We start from the raw sequence: 25,642 nt of genomic DNA, 5'->3' as shown, positions 1-25,642 counted from the left end.
TCCAGGAGATTGGGAAAGTACTTAGAGTTTGTCAAAGGCAGGGGAGGTAGACTTCACCTTATATCATTTTATACTCTTTATATTTGTTCCACGTGACTTTACCTAGTTTTAAAAACTTCTTCATGGCTTATTGTTAGGAAATTTCAGGAAAAACAAACAAAGCAGAAATAAAGAGGAAATCCTAGAATGTGAGGGAATAATTCTCTTTTTCTCTTTAGATCTGCAGTGGTACGAAGGTCTAACACCAGCCCCATGGGCTTTCTCCGGCTGGGATCTGGCTCCCCTGCACCAGCAGACACAGTTCAGACAGTTGGACGAAGACTCTCTATTGGGTCTTCTAGGCCTTATTCACCTTCCCCTTTGGGTAAGGAGAGTTTAAAGCAAATTTTCTCAGTCTTTTCTTCTCTGTAACAAATTTGGCATGAAATAATGTCTTTACGAACATTGACTCATCATGGCAGCAATTCTGAGCTGATTGGAGACCATCTCCTATCCCTCCTGCTCTGTCCCATTCCCAGCGCCTCCTTGAGAATCTTTACATAAATCTGTTAGGATTGCTGTTGGAAATATAATAATATAAATGAATCTTAACATGTTGAAAATATCCTCATTGGCTTTCATAGCTAAACACAATGCCAGAAACCCTAGGTTAAAGTGCATAAAGTGCCTACCTACCTATCACTCAGATGGGTGAGAACTGAAACGTAGCATGTCATATTCACTATATACCTTCCAGCTCTAGTAGGAGTATAGTAGCAGCTTTGTTACATACTTTCCATTTGCCTAGAAAATATTTATGGTAATAAAGAGAACCCTAAAACAAACAAAACAACAACAGAAACTCTACCAAAGAAGAAAAACTTAAGAGACCAAGTATTGAAAGTAAGAGACAAAGAAAATGCTCAGGGCTGGTGTTGTAACTCAGTGGTAGAGTGCTTGCCTTGCACATGTGAGGCTCTGGGTTCAATACTCAGTACCACATAAAATAATTAAATAAATGAAAATAAAGGTATTGTGTTGATGCATAGCTAAAATATTTAAAAAAAAAAAAAGAAAATGCTCAAATTCAGAGCATATGTAAGGGAGAACAAAGCTACTGAGGGCAGTATTTGTAAGAAGCAGCATGAGGTAGTGGGAAGAGCAGGTGGTACAGAGGAGCCCCACCTGTAGTCAAAACTGATGAAATTTTAGGAGAGAGCAGGGTGGTAGGTAGTCCCCCAGGAATCCCAAGATGATGTTTTGTTTTTGTTTTTAAATGTTTAAGTTGCCCTATCACTTGTTGGAATGATTTTAGTTGAAAAATATTAAAACAAAATTTTGGCATTCCAGGTCTCCAAAGACAAAGGTTATCCTTGCATGTCAGTGAAAAGGTCCTTAGTATCTAATCTCTGCTTGTTGCTTTATCACCTGGACATTGCTCCTTTCTTATTGACATGTCTCTTTTATATTTAAATTCCATGGAACTGTCCCTCGTTCTCCCTCTGTGTCAGTTTGAGTTTTCAGGAAAGTGGATGCAAAGAAGGTATTAGATATCAGGAGGCTGATGGTTGGATGGGGAAGAGGGGAGCCAAGGAAGGGTCCTCAGATCAAGATGCAGGTCTGACACCTGGGAAAGGAGGATAAGAAGGAGGAAAATGGGGCAAAAAAAGTCTGAGACTATAAAACAGGTCTAAGAAAGTTTTAGCCTTACAGTGGGAGTAACCCTAAGCACTGTACTATCAGAGGAATTCCCTGACCCACTCCAACATGCCTGAATCAGTTATTGACTCCTGGGGAAACCTGACTTCAGACAAATGTGAATCCACAGGGACAGCCACTGGGCTGTCAGTTATCTGTGTCCTGCAGCTCCCTAATCCCCAAGCACTTTGTATAAACTCTTACATGTCTGTTATAGCCTTTTATTTGTTTATTTGGACTTTTTTCCTAATGATTTTGTTTCGAGGCTGGATGTATGGTACATTTTATCTTAGCTTACCTAGTGCCTAGCATATGGGTTATTCAATAAATGTTAGTTCAACTAAATTTTTGATAATTACAATTTTGCAAATTATGTATCAAGCAATTCATGCATGATTGTCTGTTTCTGTCCTTCATTAGTTTTGAAAGTTTTCTTCTTCCTTCCTCCATGTCTCACTTCATAGTTGGTACCATTCCTGAGCAGTTTAGTCAGTGCTGTTGTGGACATTCTCAGGGCCATGAATCCAGAAGTAGAAACTCTTCAGGTAGGAAAATATATTTAGTATATTAGCAGTTTGTATTTTATTATAAGTGAACTTGTTTTTTCAGTCTTATCAAAAGGATAGCATTGATAAATATTTGCATTGCTATCCTTTTTTTAGAATTTTGATCTAATGTTATATAGCTCATGTGTCCTTTGGGTATAAGATTCCTTTATGAAAATAGTCTAAGAAATTAAATAACTTAGATAAATTTTGGTTATTGTTGTGCAGATGATGAAAATTAATAGAAAATGAAATTTTATTATGGCATTGACTGGTAAATGGATGGAACCTAGAGACTACCATGCTAAGTGAAATAAACCAGACTCAGAAAATGAAAAGTTGAATGTTTTTTCTGATTTGTGGAAGCTAATCCTAAATAAGGGGAAAAAATTAAAAGAAAATGGGGGTGGGAATTCCATCAAAACAGAAGATCAGTGGAGTATAGGAAGGGGATTGAGAGGGAGGAAGGGAGAGGAATGGAATAAGGAAATGATAGTGGAATGAATCTGACCTAACTTTCCTATGTACATATATGAATATACCATGGTGAATCTCACCATTATGTGAATCTATAAGACACTAATTTAAAAGATCAACAACTATAAGTAAGTGGTAGGAAAATCAATAGAGTAGAGGAAAGGAAATAACAGGAAGGAGGGAAGGAAAAAGGGAAGCACTCGGGACTGAATTAGAGAAAATTATATTCTGTGTTTTTGTAATTATGTCAAAATGAATCCTAATGTTATATATAACTACAAATAACTAATAAATAAAAAATAAAAATAATAAAATATTTTAAATGTGCCTAAAAAATAAAAGAAAATGAAATTTTGTTGCTTTGATAAATATATTCTTGGTAAGAGCCACCAGTCAGCATAATAAAAAAGAAATATAGATGTTTATTTCTTTGTTATAAAATATATGTGTTGGAAAAGATGTGTTAATCACACTTTTATAAGTCAAATTCTGTTATTTAGGCATAAAAGGAGTTGGTTAGTTGAAGGAATCTTGTAAAGATGATGGTTAGGTCAGTAAGAATATTTGCATTTCCTTAATGTTATTAGGGATAGTTTGACTTGCACGAAACTCCGGAGAATGTGTAACTGGAACTCAATGTTTAGTGAACCTTCAGTTGACAGCAGCCTGATTTTTATGTGGAAAGGGGTGCCCAGTCTCCCAGGCTCTGGATGTAATGTTCCTTTAAGAGTCAAGAAAATCCATGGGGAGGTGTGTTTTATTTTTAGAGAATTCAAATATTTTAAGTTTTAAATGTGTCATATTCTTCAAACTGACAAAATACACAATACAAAATATCCTTATATCTGTTAGGTTTAAACAAAGTAAAACCCAGGATAGGTCTGTTAGCTTTATGATCTTCTTTCCTATGTCTTACATACTTTCTTTTCAAATAAGGAGTTTGAAAAGTCCTTTAGTTGCTATGTAAGAAAAGAGAATAATTGCTTTGATACACTCAAATATACATTCATATCAAGAATAGAAATCCAGGCTGGGAATATTGCTCATTTGGTAGAGTGCTTGCCTTGTATGCACAAGGCCCTGGGTTCAATCCCCAGTACCACCAAAAAAAAAAAAAAAAAAAAAAAAAGAAAAGAAAAGAAAGATTCAATGTTAGCCTTTGTTGTTTTCATTAACTTTAACCATTAACTACATAGATCCCTTTAACTTCATATTAATCTGAGTTGTTAACTCCTGACAAAAACAGTTCATATATCCATTGTCAATATATTCCATCTCCTGAGAATATGAACAATAGTATATTTGTCTTTGTTTTGTAAAGGATGCCAGAAAATATCTTAGCAAGCAAACATCTTGTGGAAAAATCTTGTTAAATATAAGACATTTGTTAGAATTCTCTTTCTAAAACTTGCCCTCTTGTTTCCTAAGTTTTTGCTCTGTACTTCTTTACTATGGGTTAACCTTTTCATTCATTTCCTTGGTAGGTTCTCCAGTGCCACAGGCTCAGTCACCACAGTCTCTCTTATTGGGTGCTAGACTACAGAGCGCCCCTACCCTTACTGACATCTATCAGAACAAACAGAAGCTAAGAAAACAGCACTCTGACCCTGTGTGCCCATCTCATGCTGGGGCTGGATACAGCTACTCACCTCAGCCCAGTCGGCCTGGCAGCCTTGGAACCTCTCCCACCAAGCACATGGGATCCTCTCCACGGAGTTCCGATTGGTTCTTTAAAACTCCTTTACCAACAATCATTGGTTCTCCTACTAAGGTGTGTTTCTTAAGCCTTTTTGTAGATCATGAACTGTTTTAGTACTTTATGGAAAGAATTCATGATGAGAATAACCCTAATTTTAATGAGCACTTACTATGTGTCAGGCACAGTATAAGTACTTGTTGAATGCTTTATGTGCATGATCTCGTTAATCTTCAGAAAAGGATACTGAAGTTTAGAGCTTAAATGAACTGTCGAAGATCACACAGGCTGTAAATAGAAGAGCCAGTATTTGAATCCATGTCTAACTCCACAGCTCATATTCCTGATTAGTGTGTCATAAAGCCTGCCAAAATTCTGAACATTTCATCCATCATATTAACTAGCTTACATATGTTTGTTTAGACCACAGCTCCTTTCAAAATCCCTAAAACACAAGCGTCTTCCAACCTGTTAGCTTTGGTTACTCGTCATGGGCCTGCTGAAGGGCAGTCCAAAGATGGGAATGACCCACGGGAATGTTCCCATTGCCTTTTGGTACAAGGAAGGGAGAGGCATCGATTTGAACAACAGAACAAAGCAGTGTTTGGCAGGTAAGATATTGTTTCTTCTCTAATCTTAAAAATAAAAACTATAATAGCAAAATAAGTACATTTTTATTATAAAAGCAACCAGACCACATTAGTAGCTGGCATATACTATATGATTGTTAATGCATATTGTATACTTCAGAATGTCTGAAACTTCCTCTAACTATGTAAATACAGGGCTTGTCCCTGAACTTGAACATTCTATTTCTGTCTTTTTTTTTTTGTTTTGGAAGTTTATCTTTACCCTGAATTGTTTAACATCTATTTTTTGTTTCCTTATTCTCTAATGTCCTGTTAACCCTTCTATTTTTAAAAAGTGAATTTCCCATTAATAACATCACTGTTCTTTTTAGATCTGTCAGTACTGGGAAGTTATCAGATCAACAAGTAAAGGCATCTTTAGGTGGACACCAGGGCAGCACTGATAGTTTAAATACAGAACGACCGATGGATATAGGTAAGAAAAATCTTATTTTTTTTAGGCAGGTAATTTGTAAGTATATGCATTACTTTCTTATTACTCTTGTAATGATCACAAGTTTGGTGGCTTAAAACAACTCAGATGTATTTTCTTAAAGTGCTAGAGGTCATCCCTGTCATCTCATCTTCCTTCCTCGTGTCTGTTATGACAGAGGCTTATTTGTTTCTTGATGATCAGCAGCCTGTGAGTTGGAAGAAATTCCTCCCAAGATTGTTTTTTATCAGTAAGATTATGTAGGCCAAAGTTAGCCTAAACATGCATGTACTCCTGAGTATTTCTTTGACAGCAACTGGATTCTTTAACGATCTGGTTACTGAGATCTCTGAACCTTTCATAGTTGGTCACAAACAAAAACAAAATGGATATTCCAGACCCTAACCCAGACTTGCTTAATCAAATTTTCTGGGGATGGATTCTGGGAATCCCTAGGTGATTATTATGTATATTCAGATTTGGGAATCTATTGTAATCTCTTTGGTCTTATTTTCTCTGATTTTTAAATTGATTCACTCTCTGAATATCCAAAGGAAGAAGTACCTGCGCCAACAAAATATCTGATTGAACATGGTTTCTAATCCAAAGAGATATTTCACTGTTCTCTCTTCTTGCTTGCAAGGTGTTTGAAGAGAAGGCCAGTGTCATTCTTATGATGGTTGTTTGTATGATGTCATTTCTCATCCTTTACTTTCAACCTTGCATTGACACTAAAGTCTGTCCTCTGTGGGAACAGAGTTAGATCTTGTTCATCTGACAATCTCCACCTATTGCTTAGATTATTTAATTTGTTTCCATGTTAATATTATTGACATAGCTGTAATTTACCTATACATTTTACTTTTTTTTTTCTTTTTTTGGTACTAGGGATTGAACCCAGGGGTGCTTAACCACTGAGTCACATCCTCGGGCCCTTTTTATTTTTTATTTTAAGACAGGGTATCACTAAATTGCTTAGGGCCTCACTAAGTTGCTGAGGCTGATCTTGAACTTGTGATCCTCCTACCTCAGCCTCCCGAGTTGCTGGGATTACAGGTGTGCATCACTGTACCTGGCTTGTTTTCTTTTTCTTTCTTTTTGTTCTCCCTTTACTGCTTTCTTTTGCACTAAGTGAATATTTTCTAGTTTTATGTTTTGATCCCTTTAATGATGTTTTTCAATTCTATCTTCCTTTCTTCCGTTCTTTTAGGATTGAATCCTGGGATGCTTCACTACTGAGCTTCATCCCCAGTCCTTTTTTTTTTTTTTTTTTTTTTTAAGTATTTTTAGGTGTATATGGACACAATATCTTTGTTTTTAAAAAATTTTTTAGCTATAGAGGGACACAATATATTTTATTTTATTTATTTTTTTATGTGGTGCTGAGAATGGAACCTAGTGTCTCACACGTGCTAGACAGGTGCTCTACCACTGAGCTGCAATCCCAGTCCAACACAATATCTTTATTTTATTTGTTTATTTTTATGTGGTGCTGAGGATCAAACCCAGTGCCTCACACATTACTATGGCCAAGACAGGAGGATCACAAATTTGAGGACTGCCTGGGCAACTTAGCAAGAGCAATGAGATCTTGTCTCAGAGGACGCCTGGGCAACTTAGCAAGAGCAATGAGATCTTGTCTCAGAATTAACAAATTTTAAAAAGGGTCTTGGGCCAGGCATGGTGGCACACACCTTTAATCCAGCAGCTTGGGAGGCTGAGGCAAAGGACCAACAGTTCAAAGACAGCCCTCAACAACTTAGTGAGGCCCTAAGCAACTCAATAGGACCCTGTCTCTAAATAAATAAACAATATTTTAAAAGACTAGGGATGTGGCCCTGGTTTCAATCCCGGTTCCCCCTCCTGGCCCCCCCGCAAAAGACTCAGTATATAGTTTTTTAGTGGTGAGGTAACCCCTAGTCTAATCTCCAATAACTGCCCCTACCCTGACACACACCAAATAAAAAAATATACAAAAATAACAAATGCTGTCAAGGATGTAAGAAAGGAGAATTCTTGTACACTATTTGGTGGAAAACAGGATGAAGGTTCCTTAAAAAATTGAAAACTACCAATACATAGTAGTCTCACTACTGGCTAAATATCCAGAGGAAATTAAATTTGTATGTTAAAGACATCTGTACTTTCATGTTTATTATAGCACTACTGTAAGATGAGATGCAGAATCAGCATAGGTTTCCATAGACTTGAGTGAATAAAAGAAAATATTTCAATATTATCAACCATAAAAGGGATGAAATCCAGACTTTTTTGGCAATAACAAATGAACATTATGTTAAGTAAATAAGTCAGGGACAGAAATATCACGTGTTCTCAGTCAATCACTTAGAAGTAGAGAATAGAATAGAGACCACTAGAGCATAGGAAAGATAGTGGGAGGAAGATAGAGGGCAGAAAATGGTACCAAATATAGTTTGGTGTGGGGGAGTAGTTCTCATGTTCTTTGGCATAGTAGGGTAATTGTAATCTACAACAATTAATAATACATTTCAAAATAACCAGAGAAGAATTTGAAGGTTCTCAACACACAGAAATGATAATAATTTGAGGAGACAGAAATGCTAATTACCCTAATTTGATCATTACACATGTATACATGTATAGAATCTTAATACTGTACCCATATAAATAAGTACAAATGTCATTAAAAAAATAAAAATTAAATGTAAAAAGTAATCTCTTGTCATTCCTGCATATTTTTCACCATATATAACATACAAATATATAACATACCATATATAACATACATGTAACATACAAAATACTTATTAGTTGACTGTTAATAATATTGGTAAAACTTGCAGTCAACAGCAGGTATTACTAGTTAAGTTTGGGAGTAGTCAGAAATTATACTCCAGTTTTCAGCTGTGTGAGAGTTGGTGCCCCCACCCCCTGCCAACCCTTGTGTTATTCAAAGGTTAACTATACTATGTTTTCTTTCTCTGTTTTGAGATTACTTAATTCTCATTGATCTGCCTTTAAATTCTGAGATTCTTTCTTCTGCCAATTCAAAATCTGCTTTGAGCCCCTACAGTGAATTTCATTTCTGTTATTATATAGTATTCTCTCCCTTATCTGCATCTGGGGGTACATTCAAAGACCTTTAGTTGATTCCTGAAGCTTCAGGTAGTACCAAACCCTATGTCCCATTTTCCTATGTATACATACCCAAAATTAAGTTTAATTTATAAAGTAGGCACAGTAAGAGATTAACAATAACATTAATAAACCAGGACAATTATAACAGCATACTGTAATAAAAGTTATGTGAAACATGGTCCTCTCGTTTGCTGTCTCAAAGTGTTTTTTTTTTTTTTAATGTTTTGGTATATATTCACTCTTCTTGAAAGGAAGAACTTAATGGCTTCTCTTTGGCCAGCATGACTACTATTCACTTTGGGGTCACTTTTAAGTAAAATAAGAGTTACTTGAACACACAACTATGGTGATACGGCACCAGTCAATTTGATAAGACATTAAATGAATAGTGGTTGGGTTATATACACTCTGGTATATTGAACAAAAGAATGTTTCACATCTTAGACTGGACAACATGAGATTTCATCACACTACCCCAGAATATAGAGCAGTTTGAAACTTATGAACTGTTTATTCTCCATTTTTGGACAGTTGACTGACAGAAAGCAAAACTGTGGATAAGGGAAGATGACTGTACTTTTTTTTTTTTTAGTTTGCGGTGCTAGGGATCGAACCCAGGGCTCTGTGCTTATAAGGCAAGCACTTTACCAACGGAGCTGTCTCCCCAGCCCTTGACTATACTGTTTAATTCCAGAACTTCCATTTTAAAAAATAATTTCTATTAATTTTCTCAGAATGATGAGACATTATTATCATACATACTTTTTGTTTTATTTTTTATGGTACTTGGGATTGAACCCAGGGGCACTCTACCACTAAGCTACACTCCCAGCCCTTAAAAAATTTTGTTTTGAGACAGGGTCTACAAAGTGCCAAGGCTCTTAGCTTCCTAAGTAGCCAGGATTATAGGCATGAGCCTCCATGTCTGGTTTCTTTACTTTTTAAAGCCTGATTTCCTTTCATTATTTGAACATGTTTAAAATAGTTACTGTGAAGTCTTGATTAGTTTGGCTTTTTAAAATTCAGGTAGTTTCTGTTGCCTGCTTTTTTTTTCCTGTATATGGTTATACTTTATTAATAATTTATTTGTATCATAATTTTTGTTGAAAAATGAACATTTTATGTATATTTTGTAGTAATTCTAGACGTGGCTCTCCTCCCACTCCCAGGTTGGTTTTTTTGCTTTCTTATTTGTTTCGTCTTGGTAGACTGTTTCAGTGAAGTCTGTTTACCTTGCATTATGAAGCCTGATATCATTCCTTAAAGGGTGCAAGTTGGCTAAGTGGACAATAATTTTGGATTTTTTTTTTTGTTTTGCAGTGTTAGTATTTGAATCCAGGAACTTAGACACATGCTGGCCACAGCTAATGCTCTACCACTTCGCTACCTGGCCATTGTTCACAAGGCGGTAGTTCTAGAAGGATTCTCTTTCTTCTCTGATCTCCCAAGTGGAGTCCTATCTTGGTATCACACTCAGCTGTTTCCTCCACTAATTACTAGTTGGTTGCTTTATGTTTTTAATGATGCCCTGGGAGATAAGTTGTTTCACAGGTCTAGTTTAATTCTGGCCAATTTGTAGGAATAGTCTTTGAGAACAGTATTTGAGCCTTGTTTGTAACACAGGAAGGTTCTTGGCTGTCTTTCCCTGGTTCTGATAAACTTTAGCTGGACTGTTGTTTAATTGTTGCTCTCATGGAGTTACCAGCTTCCTTTTACTTGCTTACCACCAAAATCTTCATCATTTTGACAGCACCCTAGGGTTAAACTTCCTATGATCTCTTATTTCAAACAAAGTCAGGGGCAATAGGGAGAACTTCAGAATTCTCTGTTTCCCTGCCTCCATAGCACTGGGAAGTGCTTCTCCACCACTGCTCCGGAGTTAGGAATGAGAACAGTTGCCCATTTGTCTTGGAGAGATACTCCAGCTTTGTAAACCTGGAGCTGGGCAGAGATGGAAGCCTCTGGTCTTCTTGATTTGCCTCTGCTGGGCAAGTAGCAGGAGTGAGTGCAATAAGGTCTCTAGTCTGCTGGCCTAGGCTAGAAGTTATACCCTGTGGGTAGAGAGCCAGAAACAGTTCTTGCTGAGTTGTGGATTTTCCTTCTTTTCTTCTCTTTTCTTTTGCAACTTACTGAGGATTGAATCCAGGAGCACTTTTTGCCACTGACCTGTATCTCCAGACCTTATTTTTTGAGACAGGTCTCACACAGTTGCTGAGACTGGCCTCAAATTTATGATCCTTCTGCCTCAGCCTCCCAAGTTGCTGGGGTTACAGGCCTGTGCCACTGTTCTTGGGTGGGTACACATGATTTTTCTTTAATAAATGTCTCTTCCTGTATGTCCTTCAGGACAATTTTTAGACCTTAAGTTGTATTTTTGGGTGGTGCTGTAGATTTGAATCGGGATCTCTCTCATGCTAGGTAAGGGCTCTACCACTGAACTATACCCCTAGCCTTAAGTGGTTATTTTAAAAAAGATTTTACCAGTATAGGTTGTTCACTGAGGAACTGGTCTGTGGAACTCTTCACACTGAGAATCTAGAAGTCATTTTCTTCTTGGTGTTTTTTTGCCAAGTTACCAAGTTACCTGGAGTTAGAATAGTTTTTGAAAACAGCTTGTCTGAGTGTGACCATATGTCTTATTCTCCTTTATAAATAAGTTTAATTTTAGAGCTTATTAATTCCACATGAGTGTGCATTATACTTTTAAGTACAGGTTAATAGATGTGAAACTGGATTTTTCATTCTTAAGAATATTTTAGGCATAAAATGCATCTTTGATAATTTGTATTCTCTTTTTCTTTTGCAATGAACTTTGTTATATCATTTGAAATTACAGATTTCTCTTTCTAGCCATGAAGTTTCTGTTTTGGAAAACAAAAACTATTGAAAACAGGAAAAACTTAAAACCTTCAGAAAAAAATAATTAGGGTTGTTGGGTCTTAAAATATACCCATGAACATCCTTAAAGTAAAATCTGGAGCATTACATTAAATAGAGGATACATCTTATAAAACAGTAGGTGGTCTTTAATTAATTTCTACTTACTGTTTCCTTGTTTCCTACAACATTTTTATGAACTTTTTTCCTTTTTAAATTCTTTTAGTTACACATGACAATAGAATGTATTTTGACATATTATACATGGAGTATAACTTGCATTCTTGTAGTTGTACATGATATAGAGTTACACTGATCGTATATTCATATATGAACATAGGAAAGTTATGTCTGATTCATTCTACTGCCTTTCCCATTCCCATCCCCATCCCCTCCCCACTCCTTTTTCCCACTCCCCCTTTCCAATCTGGTGAACCTCCACTCCTCTTCCCCCACACCCTGTTCGTGAGTCATCATCTGCATATCAGAGAGAACATTTGGCTTTGGTTTTTTAGAATTGACTTATTTCACTTAGCATGATAGTCTCTAGTTCCATCCACTTACTGTCAATTACCATAATTTCATTCTTCTTTATGGTTAATATTCCATTGTGTATAGTACCACATTTTCTTTATCCATTCATCTGTTTAAGGGTACCTAGGTTGGTTCCATAGTTTAGCTGTGTGAATTGATCTTTATGAGCTCTTTCTTCCTCTCTTGATATGTGCTCTTATTTTGTTATGTTTTGTTGTAGATAAGATGGACATTGAGGAAATCTTTTTTTGTATTTTGTTCAGTGTCTTTTATGATTGAATTAACCCTGCCTCCATTTGTGTTCCCAGACATGTAATGTTTGAGTGTGAAAAATCAATAATTTTATTGATTCTGCCTGTTTGGTAGATGAAACAATTTTCACCAACTCTTCATGTATCCCAAACTTAGTCCCTCAGTCCTTTTGACATCTGTCCTGTCTATTTTCAGATCCTGACAGATGGTAGGTTTTGTTCTAAGGCATAAATGTACTTTGTCTCAACTTTTTGTGTTTTTCTGAAACTGTATTACAATGGAGATTTCTGATCACCATTTCGGTTTAACCTCCAGTTTGTATTCCCAGTTCTCAGTTTCTGCTTTTTCAAATTATCTTCAATAGGTGTGACTTGGCAGTTCATGTATTTTAGAAGTATTCAAAACTAACTATGAAGGACTGGAGATGAGCCAGGCGAGGTGACATACACCCATAGTACCACTGACTAGGGAGTCTGAGGCAGGAGATTGTAAAGTTCAAGGCCAGCCTCAGCAACTTATGGAGACCTTGTCTCAAACAATAAAAAGGTCTGGGATGTAGCTCAGTAGTAAAGTATTTTTTTAGTGTGTGCAGGGTCCTGTGTTCAATCCTTAGTACCACAACAGCAAAACAAAAGTAACTAAATACTAGACTTTGGTGTGAAGAAGATTCACAGCTGAGATTACTGTGAAATATTTTAATGAAAATATTGTATCAAATTTCTGATTTTGAGTAATAAATGCTTTATGTTAAGAATAACTAATGTAAAAGTTAAAGTCTCCATGTAATTCCACCTCCAGATAGTAGAAATACCGTCAAGGTAACATGACATTTGTAAACTATTGTAGCTCCTGCAGGAGCCTGTGGTGTTGTACTGGCACCACCAGCAGGAACCACTGCAAGTTCCAGGGCTGTCCTCTTCACTGTGGGGTCCTCCTCCACACAGCGCCACAGCCCCCACTTGTACTCATATGGTTCTTCGAACAAGAACCACCTCAGGTGAGGAACATTTGTCCTGTTCAATTTGTGGCTAGTATTTGAGTGTGGTGTTCTGAGGGTGATGTAGGATGGCAACTTTAGTCACTGAATTTCTCTGGACTTCAGTTTCTTTGCCAGTGAAATGGGCCTATTTATTTTTCTTCAAGGGTTAAAAGAAGTAATGAGGAAACATTTTTGGGAGGAAAAAAAGACTTCGTAAAGTAAAAGTGCTATATTATATATATTAATCTAGAAATATCCATTATGCTATATGTTCATATGTAATATAAAATACAGTGTGAATGACTATCCATGAAGAAACAGTTGTGTATCCATAGTGCTCAGCTTATATTTTGAAATCTTATTTTAGTATATCTAATAAATCAAAAATATGTTTTTGTTTTTTAGAAGCTTAAGTGTTTTTTATTCTTTGGGTCCCCATGTTTCTGCTTATTCCTATATATGTTTAGATAGGCTAATAGGCTTTTTAATTATTATCCATACTCTATAAGTAGTTAATTAATATAAAAATTAAGAAAGTGTTTAGATTTGACTCAAAATCAGTATATATCATCATCATATATATTGTACCTTGTGTTATTTAAGTTGCTAATCAGGATATCACTATAAACAAAGATAGTGGGTGGTAGAACTAAAATCTTAGTTTTAAAAATGTTTTATAATCTTAAATGATAAATAAGAAAAATGCCATTTTATTTTATTTTATTATTTTTAAAAATTTATTTACATGTGTGCCTCACACGTTAGGCAAGCGTTCTACCACTGAGCTACAACCCCAGCCCAAGAAAATCACCGTAAAGATCTTCATAACACTTTATATCTGTTAACTACAGTGACTTTTTTTTTCTTTTGGTAGTAGGGATTGAACTCAGGGGCACTTGGCCACTGAGCCACATCCCCAGCCCTATTTTGTGTTTTATTTAGAGACAGGCTCTCACTGAGTTGCTAGCGCCTCCCTTTTGCTGAGGCTGGCTTTGAACTCAAGATCCTCCTGCTTAAGTTTCCCAAGCTGCTGGGAATACAGGTGTGCACCACCTTACCCAGTTTATAGTGACATTTTTAAAAACTATAATGCCCAGTGTAGTCAAGCTTTAGTGGGATATATGTGCTTATAGCTTCTGTAGAAAGTAATGTGACAATTCTGAGGAAAAGCTATAAAAATGTTTATAATATTCTATCTATGGTAATTCCTTTCTTGTTTATAACACCTACCACTTTTGAGTATTTATCACATAGAAGTCATTCAGAAGAGGGAAAAACTGTTAATTTCATTGCAATTACATGAACAAAATCAGAAGTAGTATAAATGACTCCAGATAAACATTGCATATATAGACAGTAAATTACTGTACACCCATTGCATCTTATAATTATGAAACTGATGAAGCAACAAGGAGAAATATTTATGATATAAATTTTTAGAGTAGAATATGAGAAAACTAGCTCTGATGTCTATAAAATGTACATATAGACAAAGATTGTAAGTGAACATGGAAAAATAAAAACTATTCATATGCTTAAGTAGGGTGGGGACCAGGGACTTTTCTTTGAACTTTTTACTCAGTAGGTTTTGTTCAATAAATGAGAGGAGCAGTAGGTGTAAAAGCCCCTTTGTGACTTAAATATAGGATGCTGTGCCGTGTCTTATGTTTCCTTGCAGTGGGGTCCAGCAGCTCAGGAGGCTCTCTGTGCTCTGCTAGTGGCCTAATGTGTGTGGGCTCCCCACTTGGCCCGGGCTTGGGCTCTTCCCCGCCAGGAGCAGAGGCAGCTCCCAGCCTGAGATATGTGCCTTATGGTGCTTCACCCCCAGCCTAGAGGGGCTCATCACTTTTGAAGCTCCCGAACTGCCAGAGGAGACACTGATGGAGGTAGAGAAAAGACTACAGTGGTGTGTTATTACAATGTTGATATGACATGCGTGCTCTAGTGATGACAAAAGGGTGAAATAAATTGAACGATTCTGAAATTATGTTTTTTCTTTTCTTCCCTGATACTCGAACCCAGGGGCATTCTACAGCTGAGCTACATCCCCAGTTCCTTTTATTTTTTTTTTTGAAACAGGATCTTGCTAAGTTTCTGAGGTTGCCCTTGAATTTATAATCCTCCTGCCTCAGCCTCCCAAGTAGCTGAGATTACAGACATCCAGAGCGCTTAACCACTGAACCACATTTCCAGCCCTTTTTTAAATATTTTATTTAGAGACAGGGTCTCCCTTAGTTGCTTAGGGCCTCGCTAAGTTGCTGAAGCTGGCTTTGAACTCGAAATCCTCCTGCTTCAGCCTCCCTAGCTGTTGGGATTATAGGCATGTGCCACCACTTCTGGCTTCTTTCTTATCACTTTGAAAAACATTACTGATACATTTTCAAAATAATGTCACTACACTCATCCGTAGCAACCTATGGTTCAAAGGAAGTGACACATACAGATTGTGTTCTCAATTTTTTATTCAAAGTTTATTTACTGTTTATAAGATTTTACAGCATAATCTGTCCTAAAAACATAACCTTTTATTCTCAAAGTTTCCTTTAAACATAAAAATAAATAGGCATCATTGGTTTATTATTTTTAAATAAAAATAATATTTATTATGTTATTATTATTTATTTGGTACTGGGGATTGAATCCAGGGGCACTTAACCACTGAGCCATATCCCCAGCCTTTGTTTGTATTGTTTTAGTTAGAGACAGGGTCTCACTGAGTTGTTTAGGTCCTTCTTACATTGCTGAGGCTGGCTTTGAACTCACAATCCTCCTGCCTCAGCCTCTCAAGATGCTGGGATTACAGGCATGTGCCACTTGGGCCAAGTTAATTTAAAATTTTTAGCAGTAATAGTAAACCAATAATGACAGATTGGTCATTAACAAAGTAATACACCTGCTATATTCATGTTTATAAATTAGTACCTTTCCTCTGTGGATCCAGTTCTACAGAAAAGAAATATATTTTATATAATCTGAAATATGTGAGCATAAATCCAAAACCAGAGTTTGTTTTATTTGTTTATTTTTTGTGGTACTGGGGATCGAACTCAGGGCCTTGTGCTTGCAAAGCAAGCACTCTACCAACTGAGCTATCTCCCCAGCCCCCAGAGTTTGTTTTATGATTTCAGAGATGTGTATGCTTAGTTCTTCACTCTCTAATTCAGGAAAAACACTCAGTGGAATAATGTGTCCTCGGTTCCTGGATGTCTGAGGTCTTAACTTAGACTAAGGTTTAAATTAAAATGATCAACTGTCCAACCAACTAAAGAGCAAATTTTCTCTCCATGTAGGATCTCTAACATTTCTATTTTGTATGAATAAGAATTAACTATTTCAGGCTGGGGATGTGGATCAAATTGTAGGACACTTGCCTAGCATGTGTGAGGCACTGGGTTCAATCCTCAGCACCACATAAAAATAAATAAATAAAATAAAGGTACTATGTCCATCTATAACTAAAAAAAAAAAAAAAAAAAAAAAATTAAAAGAAAGAAAACAGGGATTAACTACTTCACATAAAATTATAAAATATTGCATGCAAATTTTTAATAGTGATTTTGTGGTAGTAATTTTGAAAGTATATCTAGTCCAGTCTAAAGTTAGAAAAAATCTGAGTTTTTTTAGTCTCCATCAAATTAGATATAAATAACATTCCAGCTTGTGGTCCAACATATTGGAGCATATAGTTGACAATATGCTGTCACAGAGCAGAGAGACTCAGAAATTGAATAAATTATTCTCCTGTCTTTAGGGAAATGATACTCTTCTTTTAACCATGAAAGGAGAGTGAGAAACTTTTAGTACTTGCTTGAAATTTCAAAATACATTTACAATTTAAGACAAATCTCAAAGCAAAAATTGACTGCACATTTTAAAATGACAGCATCCCTCGGATTGCTGTTATGTCTTCCTGTGCTCCTCTCTAACTAACTGAAAAGAACATAGAAAATTAGAGTTTTGGTATTAGGAATGACTATTAACTGAAAAGCCACCAGAAACTGAAATAACAATAACTCACTAAACTTAAGAATTGTGATTGAGAGCTGGGCACAGTGGCACATACTTGGAATCCCAACTACTTAGGAAGATTCCTTGAACCTAGGAGATAAGGGACTAGCCTGGGTAACATAGCAGAGACCCCCATCTCAAAAAATAAAGTGATTTTAGTGTGCAGAGTATCCTTGCTTTTAAAATTTGAACTCAGGGCCTCACATAGACTAGACAGGTATTCTCTCACTGAGCACCAATCAGGTTATATCCTTTGCCCATTTTTTAAAGTTCTGTTTTGAGGCAGGGTCTCTTAAGTTTCCCAGACTGGCCTCAAACTTGTGACCCTCCTATCTCACCCTCCCAAGTAGCTGTCCATGCAGTTTTGATGTCTGTTTTGTCATGTTTTTGTCTTGAATATATTGATTTGATCTTTTGGTTTTTGTTTTTATTCTGGTAAAAGCATAGTGACCTCCTCTTTTTGGAGCTCTGAAACACATATAAACACTTGTACAAACCCACATTTGTTTTTATTTTTGTTAGTTTTCTTTCCAGCTTCTGAAATTTAAAATGTCAGTCTCCTTTGATCATTCTGACATTCCTAAGTATGGAAAAACTCTACATACAAAATGAATACAGACAAATTTTTTTCCCGTACTGGGGATTGGACCCAGGGCCTAGGCAAGCACTGTACCAGTGAATTGCATAACTTTATCCCCAGTCCTTTTGTTTGTTTCTGTTATCCAAGCTGGCCTCAAACTTGTCTTCCTGCTTCAGCCTCCCAAGTAGATGGGATTGCAGTTGTGTGCCACTATGCCCAACCATATACAGAAATTCTTAATCTAGAATTTTCTAAGACAGTGTCTTTGCTGCAGCGAGAACACACTGACACCTTACGCCATCTGAATGTGATGCTGATGTTCACGGAGTGTGTGCTGGACCTGACAGCTGTGAGGGGGGGGAACCCTGAGCTGTGCACATCTGCTGTGTCCTTGTACCAGATTCAGGAGAGTGTGGTTGTGGACCAGATCAGCCAGCTGAGCAAAGACTGGGGGTATGTGCCCCTACCCTGTCATTCATTGCTACATTCCTGTTTTCTGTATACTTGTGCCTGAGCTGCTGGCATTGTCATCCACTGAAAGTCAAATATTATTAAAAGCTTCAAAGGAATCTCTAAGTTACTTCATTGTTTTAGATGTCACTGTATGAACCAAGAGTATTTTATAATCTTAGCATTGCCTTTATAAGGAGATGGTTTGGATTTTTACCTGAGTATTTCTGTTGTAGTCAAAGTTCATGTCAAACCTTCTCCCTTCAGGAGTTGTATTTGCATTAAAAAAAATAAGGAGGAGGATATGCTCATAGAAAGGATTTGAGTGGTGGCTCAATGTTGGAATATCAAGTCTGGTGGGTTGGTTCACAAGATAACCCTCTGTTCCTGTCTTTGTGCAGGCGGGTAGAACAGCTGGTGTTATATATGAAAGCAGCACAGCTGCTTGCAGCTTCCCTGCATCTCGCCAAAGCTCAGATCAAGTCCGGGAAGCTGAGTCCATCCACGGCTGTGAAACAAGGTATGGCAGCTGTGGCTTTAGGAGCCCTGTAGTTGTCCCTTCCTGTCCAATGAAAGGAAAATTTCTAATGAGGAAGCACTGTGTTATTCAGTATTCTTACAGGGAGAAAGATGCTGATATTGGTTTTCACCATGTATTTGATACAGAGAGGTTGTTGTAAGGACTTCATTTTGTCTTTTCATACTGAAATAGAGATCATAAACCTGATTTCTAATCCTTTCAGTGATCATGTATTGTCACTTTCCTTATATCTATTAACAGGAAAACTGTATGTCTCCATGTCATCATTTCTAGAGGAAAATTAAAAGTAGTTCTCATTTTTTTTCAGTTGTCAAAAGTCTGAATGAGCGATACAAATTCTGCATCACCATGTGCAAAAAACTTACAGAAAAGCTGACTCGCTTCTTCTCTGACAAACAGAGGTTTATTGATGAAATCAACAGTGTAACTGCAGAGAAACTCATCTATAATTGTGCTGTGGAAATGGTAACCCTTTTTAAGATTTTATATTATATAGCACTACAGTATTTATCTCTAAGAGTGTCTTTTGAATCCCAAATATTGTGGTTACATCCTCCAAAAGGAGGAATTGAAGTTCAACAACACTTAAGTAACACTTAATGTAATTTATAAGTCTGGTTACCACTTTTGATAAAATTATATATTTTCTTTCTTTATTTTTGTGGTATGGTGATTAAACCCAGGGCCTTGTGCATGCTAGGCAAGTGCTCTAACACTGAGCTATATTACCAGCCCAGAATCTTATTACCTCTCCTGCTAAACTTTGCTAACATTAGGCATGATGTCATCTTTTAATAGTTTGTGTCTAAAAGCATTGGATCTGTTTTTACATTTTCTACTTTTTAAGACATTTTAGCTTAGTAGAACTATTAGGAAAAATACTGCTTTGTTAGCCATTAAAAAAATTCATGGGCACAAGTTCCACTTAACTGACCTTATTAAAGTATAAGTATCAAGAAAATGTACTTTTCCAGTTGTCTGGTTGTAATACCAGAAATAATTTGTTTTCTTTCTCCACTAGGGAAAATTTACTCTGAAGCATAGATAAAAACAGAAGCTATTAAATAAGTGGTTAAGTGGGGAAAATTTATTTTTGACTAATCTTTTTTTTTTTTTTTTACTCTAGTAACATAATTGATTTCACCCATTTGTCTACTTTGAATTTTACTATTATTATACCCTTGACCTATTTTGAAAGGCATTAAAATGATTAGTCACATGAAAATAACTTTGGAATATAAAATGACAGGAATAATATACATTTTATTGCTCCAAACTGTTGATAAGAATAATATGCACTGTATTACTCTATACTGAATTAAGACTTCATAAGGCCAAGTGTGGTGGCACGTGTCCTTTCCCATCTAATGAAAATAGAGTTTCTGATGAGGAGGCATTGTGTTATTCAGTATTCTTAACAGGGAAAAAGACCCCGGTTATTGAGGAGACTCAGGCAAGAGGATCTCAAGTTCAAGGACAGCTTGGGAAACTTAATGAGATCCTATCTCCAAATACTAAATAAAAAGACCTGGAGATGTAACTCAGTGGTAAATTGCCCCAGGGTTCGATCCCCAATACAAAAAGAAAAAAAAAAAAAAAAAAAAAAAAGATGATGATGACTTCTTAACAGTTTTGTGCCCAGAAAAATGTTCTTTCATAAGGAATTGTGATGCTTCTCTCCTTTCTGATAATAATAGTCCTGTAACTTCAATAGGTTCTTCCTTTTGCCCTGGTTATTTAGGAAGCTTAGAGGTATCAGCAGTTACATTTAGTTGTTTTTTTTTCTCTTTCCCTTTCATGACTCTGATTTTCTTTATCCATTTTATTTAGTTGACTATAATTGTCTTTAAATTATTTTTTGAAAGAGCATATTGACATTTAGAATACTAGATTACTGAGAGTTCTGTCATTTTAGTGATTAAAGAGAACTTAAGAATGCTGTTGGGAAAACCCAAGTGAATAACACTACCGTTCTCTTTCCAGAAAGACCTCTTCCCACCTTTCCTATCGCCAAGCTCATTCTTTCTTCTCTTTATGTCTCAGCCTAAACATCACCTTCTGGAGGCTTCCCCTAATATTTTGTTTCAGGGTTAGATGGACCTCCTCTGTATTCTGTGCCATCCTGATGCTTCCTCCTGAAATAACACTTGCCCCTTGGAATTAGAAATACATGTTTTGCAGACTTGTCTCCCTTCAGACTGTGAGCACTCCTTTATTGGTATGCGTAGTGCCTGGCATTGGTAGGTGCTCAATAATTATGTATGAATGTGAATGTAACTACACATACCTGAAAATTCTTTTGACTGGGAAAAGAAGCCAACAAATGACTTTTAACATTGTTTCATATTATTGTAATAAAATATTTTAATGAAATCTATTTTATTAAAATTTTTTAGGTTATAGATGGACACAATGCCTTTATTTTATTTATTTATTTTTATGTGGTGCTGAGGATTGAACCCAGTGCCTCACATGTACTAGGCAAGCACTCTACCACTGAGCCACACCCCAGCCCCTGAAATCTACTTTAAATGGTTCATCCTGATGAATCTTTAAGTATTATATAATTGGGTAGGCTATAGCATTTCATCAAAATTTCTTAATTTTAGGTAGATGCTCTTTAAAGCTGTACTGCCCAGATGAATTTGTATTTTCTTGGAAAATTTGAGAATCTTTTTGTTGACTGGTTCCAGGTTCAGTCTGCAGCCCTGGATGAGATGTTTCAGCAAACTGAGGATATTGTTTATCGCTACCATAAGGCAGCCCTTCTCTTGGAAGGCCTAACTAAGATTCTACAGGACCCTGCAGACATTGAAAATGTACATAAATGTAAGCTGACCTACATAATAGTTTCCCAGTAACTTCAGTTTGCTTCCCACATTTCCAGTACCTGAATCAACCAAGGTCTAAAAATATTAAATGGAAAACTCCAGAAATAAACACTCCATGTTTTAAATTTGTACAGTCCTGAGTAGTGTGATGAATGGCTTCATCCCTTTGTCTAGCATACCTATTCTATTAGATATGCCACCCTGTTAGTCACTTAGTAACTCTCTTAGTTATCAGATCTCTTGTCTTGGTATTGCAGTGCTTATAGATAGATAGATGCTTTCAGACATCCATTGGAGGTCTTGGAATATATCCCTTGGGGATAAGAAAAGACCACTGTATTTATTGATGGCAATTTAGTTGTCTTCTGAAGTATGTAATAAAAAGAGCTTAGGGTTTACAGATATACTGCCTAGGTTGAATCTTGGCTTTCCAAACTTAAGTAAATCACTTAAACTTTTTGTTGTCTTAGTTTCTTATTCTATATGATGGAGATAATAATGGCTATCTTGCAGGGTTGTGAGGATTAGAGATTATGCATGTAAATTACAGATTGTTTTAGTTATTAGTCTACACTGCATTACTTTGTTAGCAAGTGTGTGCCCGTGTATGTAGGAGAATGTTGTTTTTATTGTTGAATGCAACTGTCTTAAGCCTCCTGGGCTTAATGACTGAAGAATCCTACAAAGATCCTATGTACTGCAGATTGATACTATGTAGAATATGTACTAGAGAGTGATACTGTACTGGATATGTACTAGAGATGGATAGGATTACCAGGAGATTTTACTACTTATCAGATATAAGCCCAACAATCAGATTTTTGAGGAGAAGGTGGTGGACCTAGTAAAGTATACTTGGTCAAATCACATTTGGAAGAGCCACAAGGGGATAGCAGTCCTCATTATTTGTACTTATAAGCAAGCTACCTGTTAAAATCCATATGTTCTCTGTGTGATGTACTCCTCTAAATTTTACCACTAAGTTAGAAATCATATCTAAACTATTACCAGATAGAAAAAATATATATATATTCATATTCTATTACCTTCAGGGCAAAGATTGAAAAGAAACAATGATGCCAATAGAGTTAGTGATTTTTTCCCCTTAGTTGTTCTTTCCTCGGTTTTGAAAATATAAGTGCTTTTTATTATGAATTTAATTTTTTATTATTTTATTTCTAGATAAGTCTAGTATTGAAAGAAGATTGTCGGCACTCTGCTGTAGCACTGCGACTGTGTGAGCAGCAGGCTTGTCCATGGACCATTGTGGGAGCATGAGGTGATAAGTTTGGGATTACAGCTTGGTTCTGTCACCCATCCCCAGGAAGCTAGTTTAACTGGTGACTACCAAAGAACAAGCAGCAATTTCAAAAAGGAGAAACAATCCAAAACTACGTTTGTAGAAAATCTGCCTTACTGGAGAAGACACTCCCTTTTCCCCTTTTCTTTGTAGAAGGAGAAGAAAGAGTATTCCACTTTGCTCCCTGTTTGAACTTGGTAAATAAACGTACCTTAGAACTAGAATTATCATTTATTCTTATGAATAATTAAAACATGAAATAAGGCAAGTGGCACTTCACTCAGTTCACAGAACAATGTATGAAATGCCATATGTTTGCTGAGGTGTATACAAGCAAAAGAATCTACATCTCCTCAGGCAGTTTGATGTTTGGGGTGAGTTTATCTGAACCTGAGCGTGCATCTTTCAACAGCTCAGGAAGAAATAGTTTAAGAAGAAGCAAAAGATGGCTCTAGGAAGAAATTTTGAAATCTTCAATTTGATCTAGTATGGACACGTTAATTCTTCCAAAATCTTTCATGTTGCACTAATTTATTAAAACAACTGTGTATTATTGGATTTTGCAATTTAAAACTGAGGCACAATGGACTTGTTTAAAGTATTTTACTTCATTATATACATATACCCTTTCCAGAATTCACATGTAATCTCTATTGAACTTTTAAATGGTCAAAACTTGTGTTCATGTGAACCTTTGCATTTTTTTTTTAGTTGTTTATTTACACCTCAGATCTTCTTAGTAATATTTTGAGTTGCTGGTGTTTACTTTGCATTTTTCCTTGTGCATGCAAAATGTGCATTGATGCCTGCCACTTAGGTTTATTAAAGGATAGGTTTATTTGGACAGTATTAGAAAAACTATCATGAATCAAGAGCTACTCTTGAGAATTTTCATAGGGCCAAAACAAAGTTGGTGATCAAAGGCTTGTTAGTGATGTGGAGTTTCTACATGAAGTTAGTGAAAAATTAGGTTTGTTTTCTCTTAGGAAAATGGGCAGCTCTCTCCAGCCTAATGTGTATTTTTAATGTTAATCCTGACAGTTCACCAAATAGCTCATAATGAAAAAGCAGGCAGTTAACATCCCTTTAGGAATGGTTCCTACATTGTATATTATTTGGTTTCCTTTACTTACCTGCTTGAATACTTGAATAAACTGTTCACCAGTTTTAATCCTATTATTTTAAACCTTTTACATAAAATACTCTGAACTGACAGTTGTGCAGAAGCTCTTTGGCATTATTCTAATTTTAATGTACTGATAAAAACAAACAAACATGGTTTTCTTTTACTTTGACAAAGTAATGTAATTTCTACCTAATTTATCTGTATGAAATTCCAGCAGTTAATTTGAACATTTATTTATATAATGTTTGTATTTTTAGGTCTTTAATACAGTGTTTCTACCTCTCATTTGTAAACTGCATGCATTATTCTTGAAACTAGTTAAAACTTACTGAATCGTTGTGTAATAGCCTTTTATTATTGCCTATACAAATGTATATTAAGGTAAAATAAAACTGACAGTGTTTCTAGGTTACAGTTGGGTCCATATTAAGTGACATGTCAAGGCAGATACTTCCTTACTCTGGGGACTTGGTCATTAAGGTCCTTTGTCACATCCCAGGATTTAAGATTCTTGGTGACTGTCATTCAGGCTTCTATAAACTGATGATCCCTTCTCCTCCTTGCTTATTGATACTGTCTTTTGTATAATTTTTTAGAGTTAACAGTGCAATTTCATCCATGTTCTCTCCTCTGTTATCTCAAATGATCCTCTACGTGGGTGGGTAGGTTTATTCTGCCCCCTTTCTAACTTTTTTTAAACACAGGATGAAACAGGTTCAAAGAGGGTAAGTGATTGGTCTAAAGTCAGAAATGAGGAAAGTGGTCAAGCCATGCTTTGTAACTTCAAGTTCTTTCTTCATCTTGTGTAGTCAAGGTCTTGTTATTGTTGGTGTGTGTGAAACAGTGAAGTCTTAACAACAGAGCAAACTGTAAATTTATGAGTAACGATTCTGATTATACTTCCATTATCAAGGCTGATCGTTTTAAGAGATTTTTGCCTTGATTATAGCAATAATAAACAAGTGCTTTATGTTTCCATGAGTATTTTTTAATTTCTTTTTTTGTTGGGGGAGGGTACAAGGCTTTGAATCCAGGGGTATTCACACTGAGCTGTATCTCCTGCCCTTTTTAAATTTTGAGACAGTGTCTCACTAAGTTGTCCAGGCTGGCCTCAGACTTGTGATCCTTCTGCCTTAGTCTCATGAGTAGCTGGGATTACAGGTATGCATCTAGTATATTTTTAAATTTTATATCATTTATTTCATAAAGTGGAAATGGACCAGTCCACATGTTGACACCTATATTCAAATTAATATCTGGAAAATTATGGACGATTATAAATATAAATAGAGCAATTAGTAGTGAATTTGATAGTTAGCAATTCCTACTCCAAGATTTATTTTAACTGTCTCCTGTACTAGTCTTGAAGGTATGTTCTTGGTATAGTTATTTCCTACAGCCCTGTGCTCCCTTCCTTCCACTGAGAGGAGTCAGGTACAGGAGGAGGCTATTGTTAGGGCAGAATGCCAGCAAAGGTAGTAAGGAGGGAGTTGAATTGTATGCAGTGGACATAAGGATGTGGAATTGGGCCTCCAAACCAATATATCTGACACATCTGGGTTCCCATGCCTCCTTTCCGAAGGGCTT

General features: G+C 36.2%; 1 protein-coding gene across 1 annotated transcript in view; it reads left to right on the top strand.

Annotated features, from left to right (window-relative positions):
- Ulk2 (unc-51 like autophagy activating kinase 2) overlaps positions 1-25,036 on the top strand; it is an 81,655-nt gene extending 56,619 nt beyond the window's left edge. Inside the window, 14 exon segments of the mRNA XM_047544397.1 lie at positions 219-364; positions 2,142-2,222; positions 4,184-4,470; positions 4,819-5,006; positions 5,357-5,460; positions 13,087-13,172; positions 13,174-13,237; positions 14,898-15,044; positions 15,047-15,105; positions 18,082-18,260; positions 18,659-18,777; positions 19,106-19,263; positions 21,492-21,627; positions 22,812-25,036. Of these exon segments, the coding sequence (XP_047400353.1) occupies positions 219-364; positions 2,142-2,222; positions 4,184-4,470; positions 4,819-5,006; positions 5,357-5,460; positions 13,087-13,172; positions 13,174-13,237; positions 14,898-15,044; positions 15,047-15,105; positions 18,082-18,260; positions 18,659-18,777; positions 19,106-19,263; positions 21,492-21,627; positions 22,812-22,870 (1,813 nt within the window). The 3' untranslated portion in view covers positions 22,871-25,036.
- The last annotated feature ends 606 nt before the right edge of the window (positions 25,037-25,642 follow it).

This window comes from Sciurus carolinensis, chromosome 3 (genome assembly GCF_902686445.1).
Source record: "Sciurus carolinensis chromosome 3, mSciCar1.2, whole genome shotgun sequence".
Classification (NCBI taxonomy): Eukaryota; Metazoa; Chordata; class Mammalia; order Rodentia; family Sciuridae; genus Sciurus; species Sciurus carolinensis.
The sequence above is the reverse complement of the archived record's forward strand: the minus strand, read 5'-3'. Positions and strand labels throughout refer to the sequence as shown.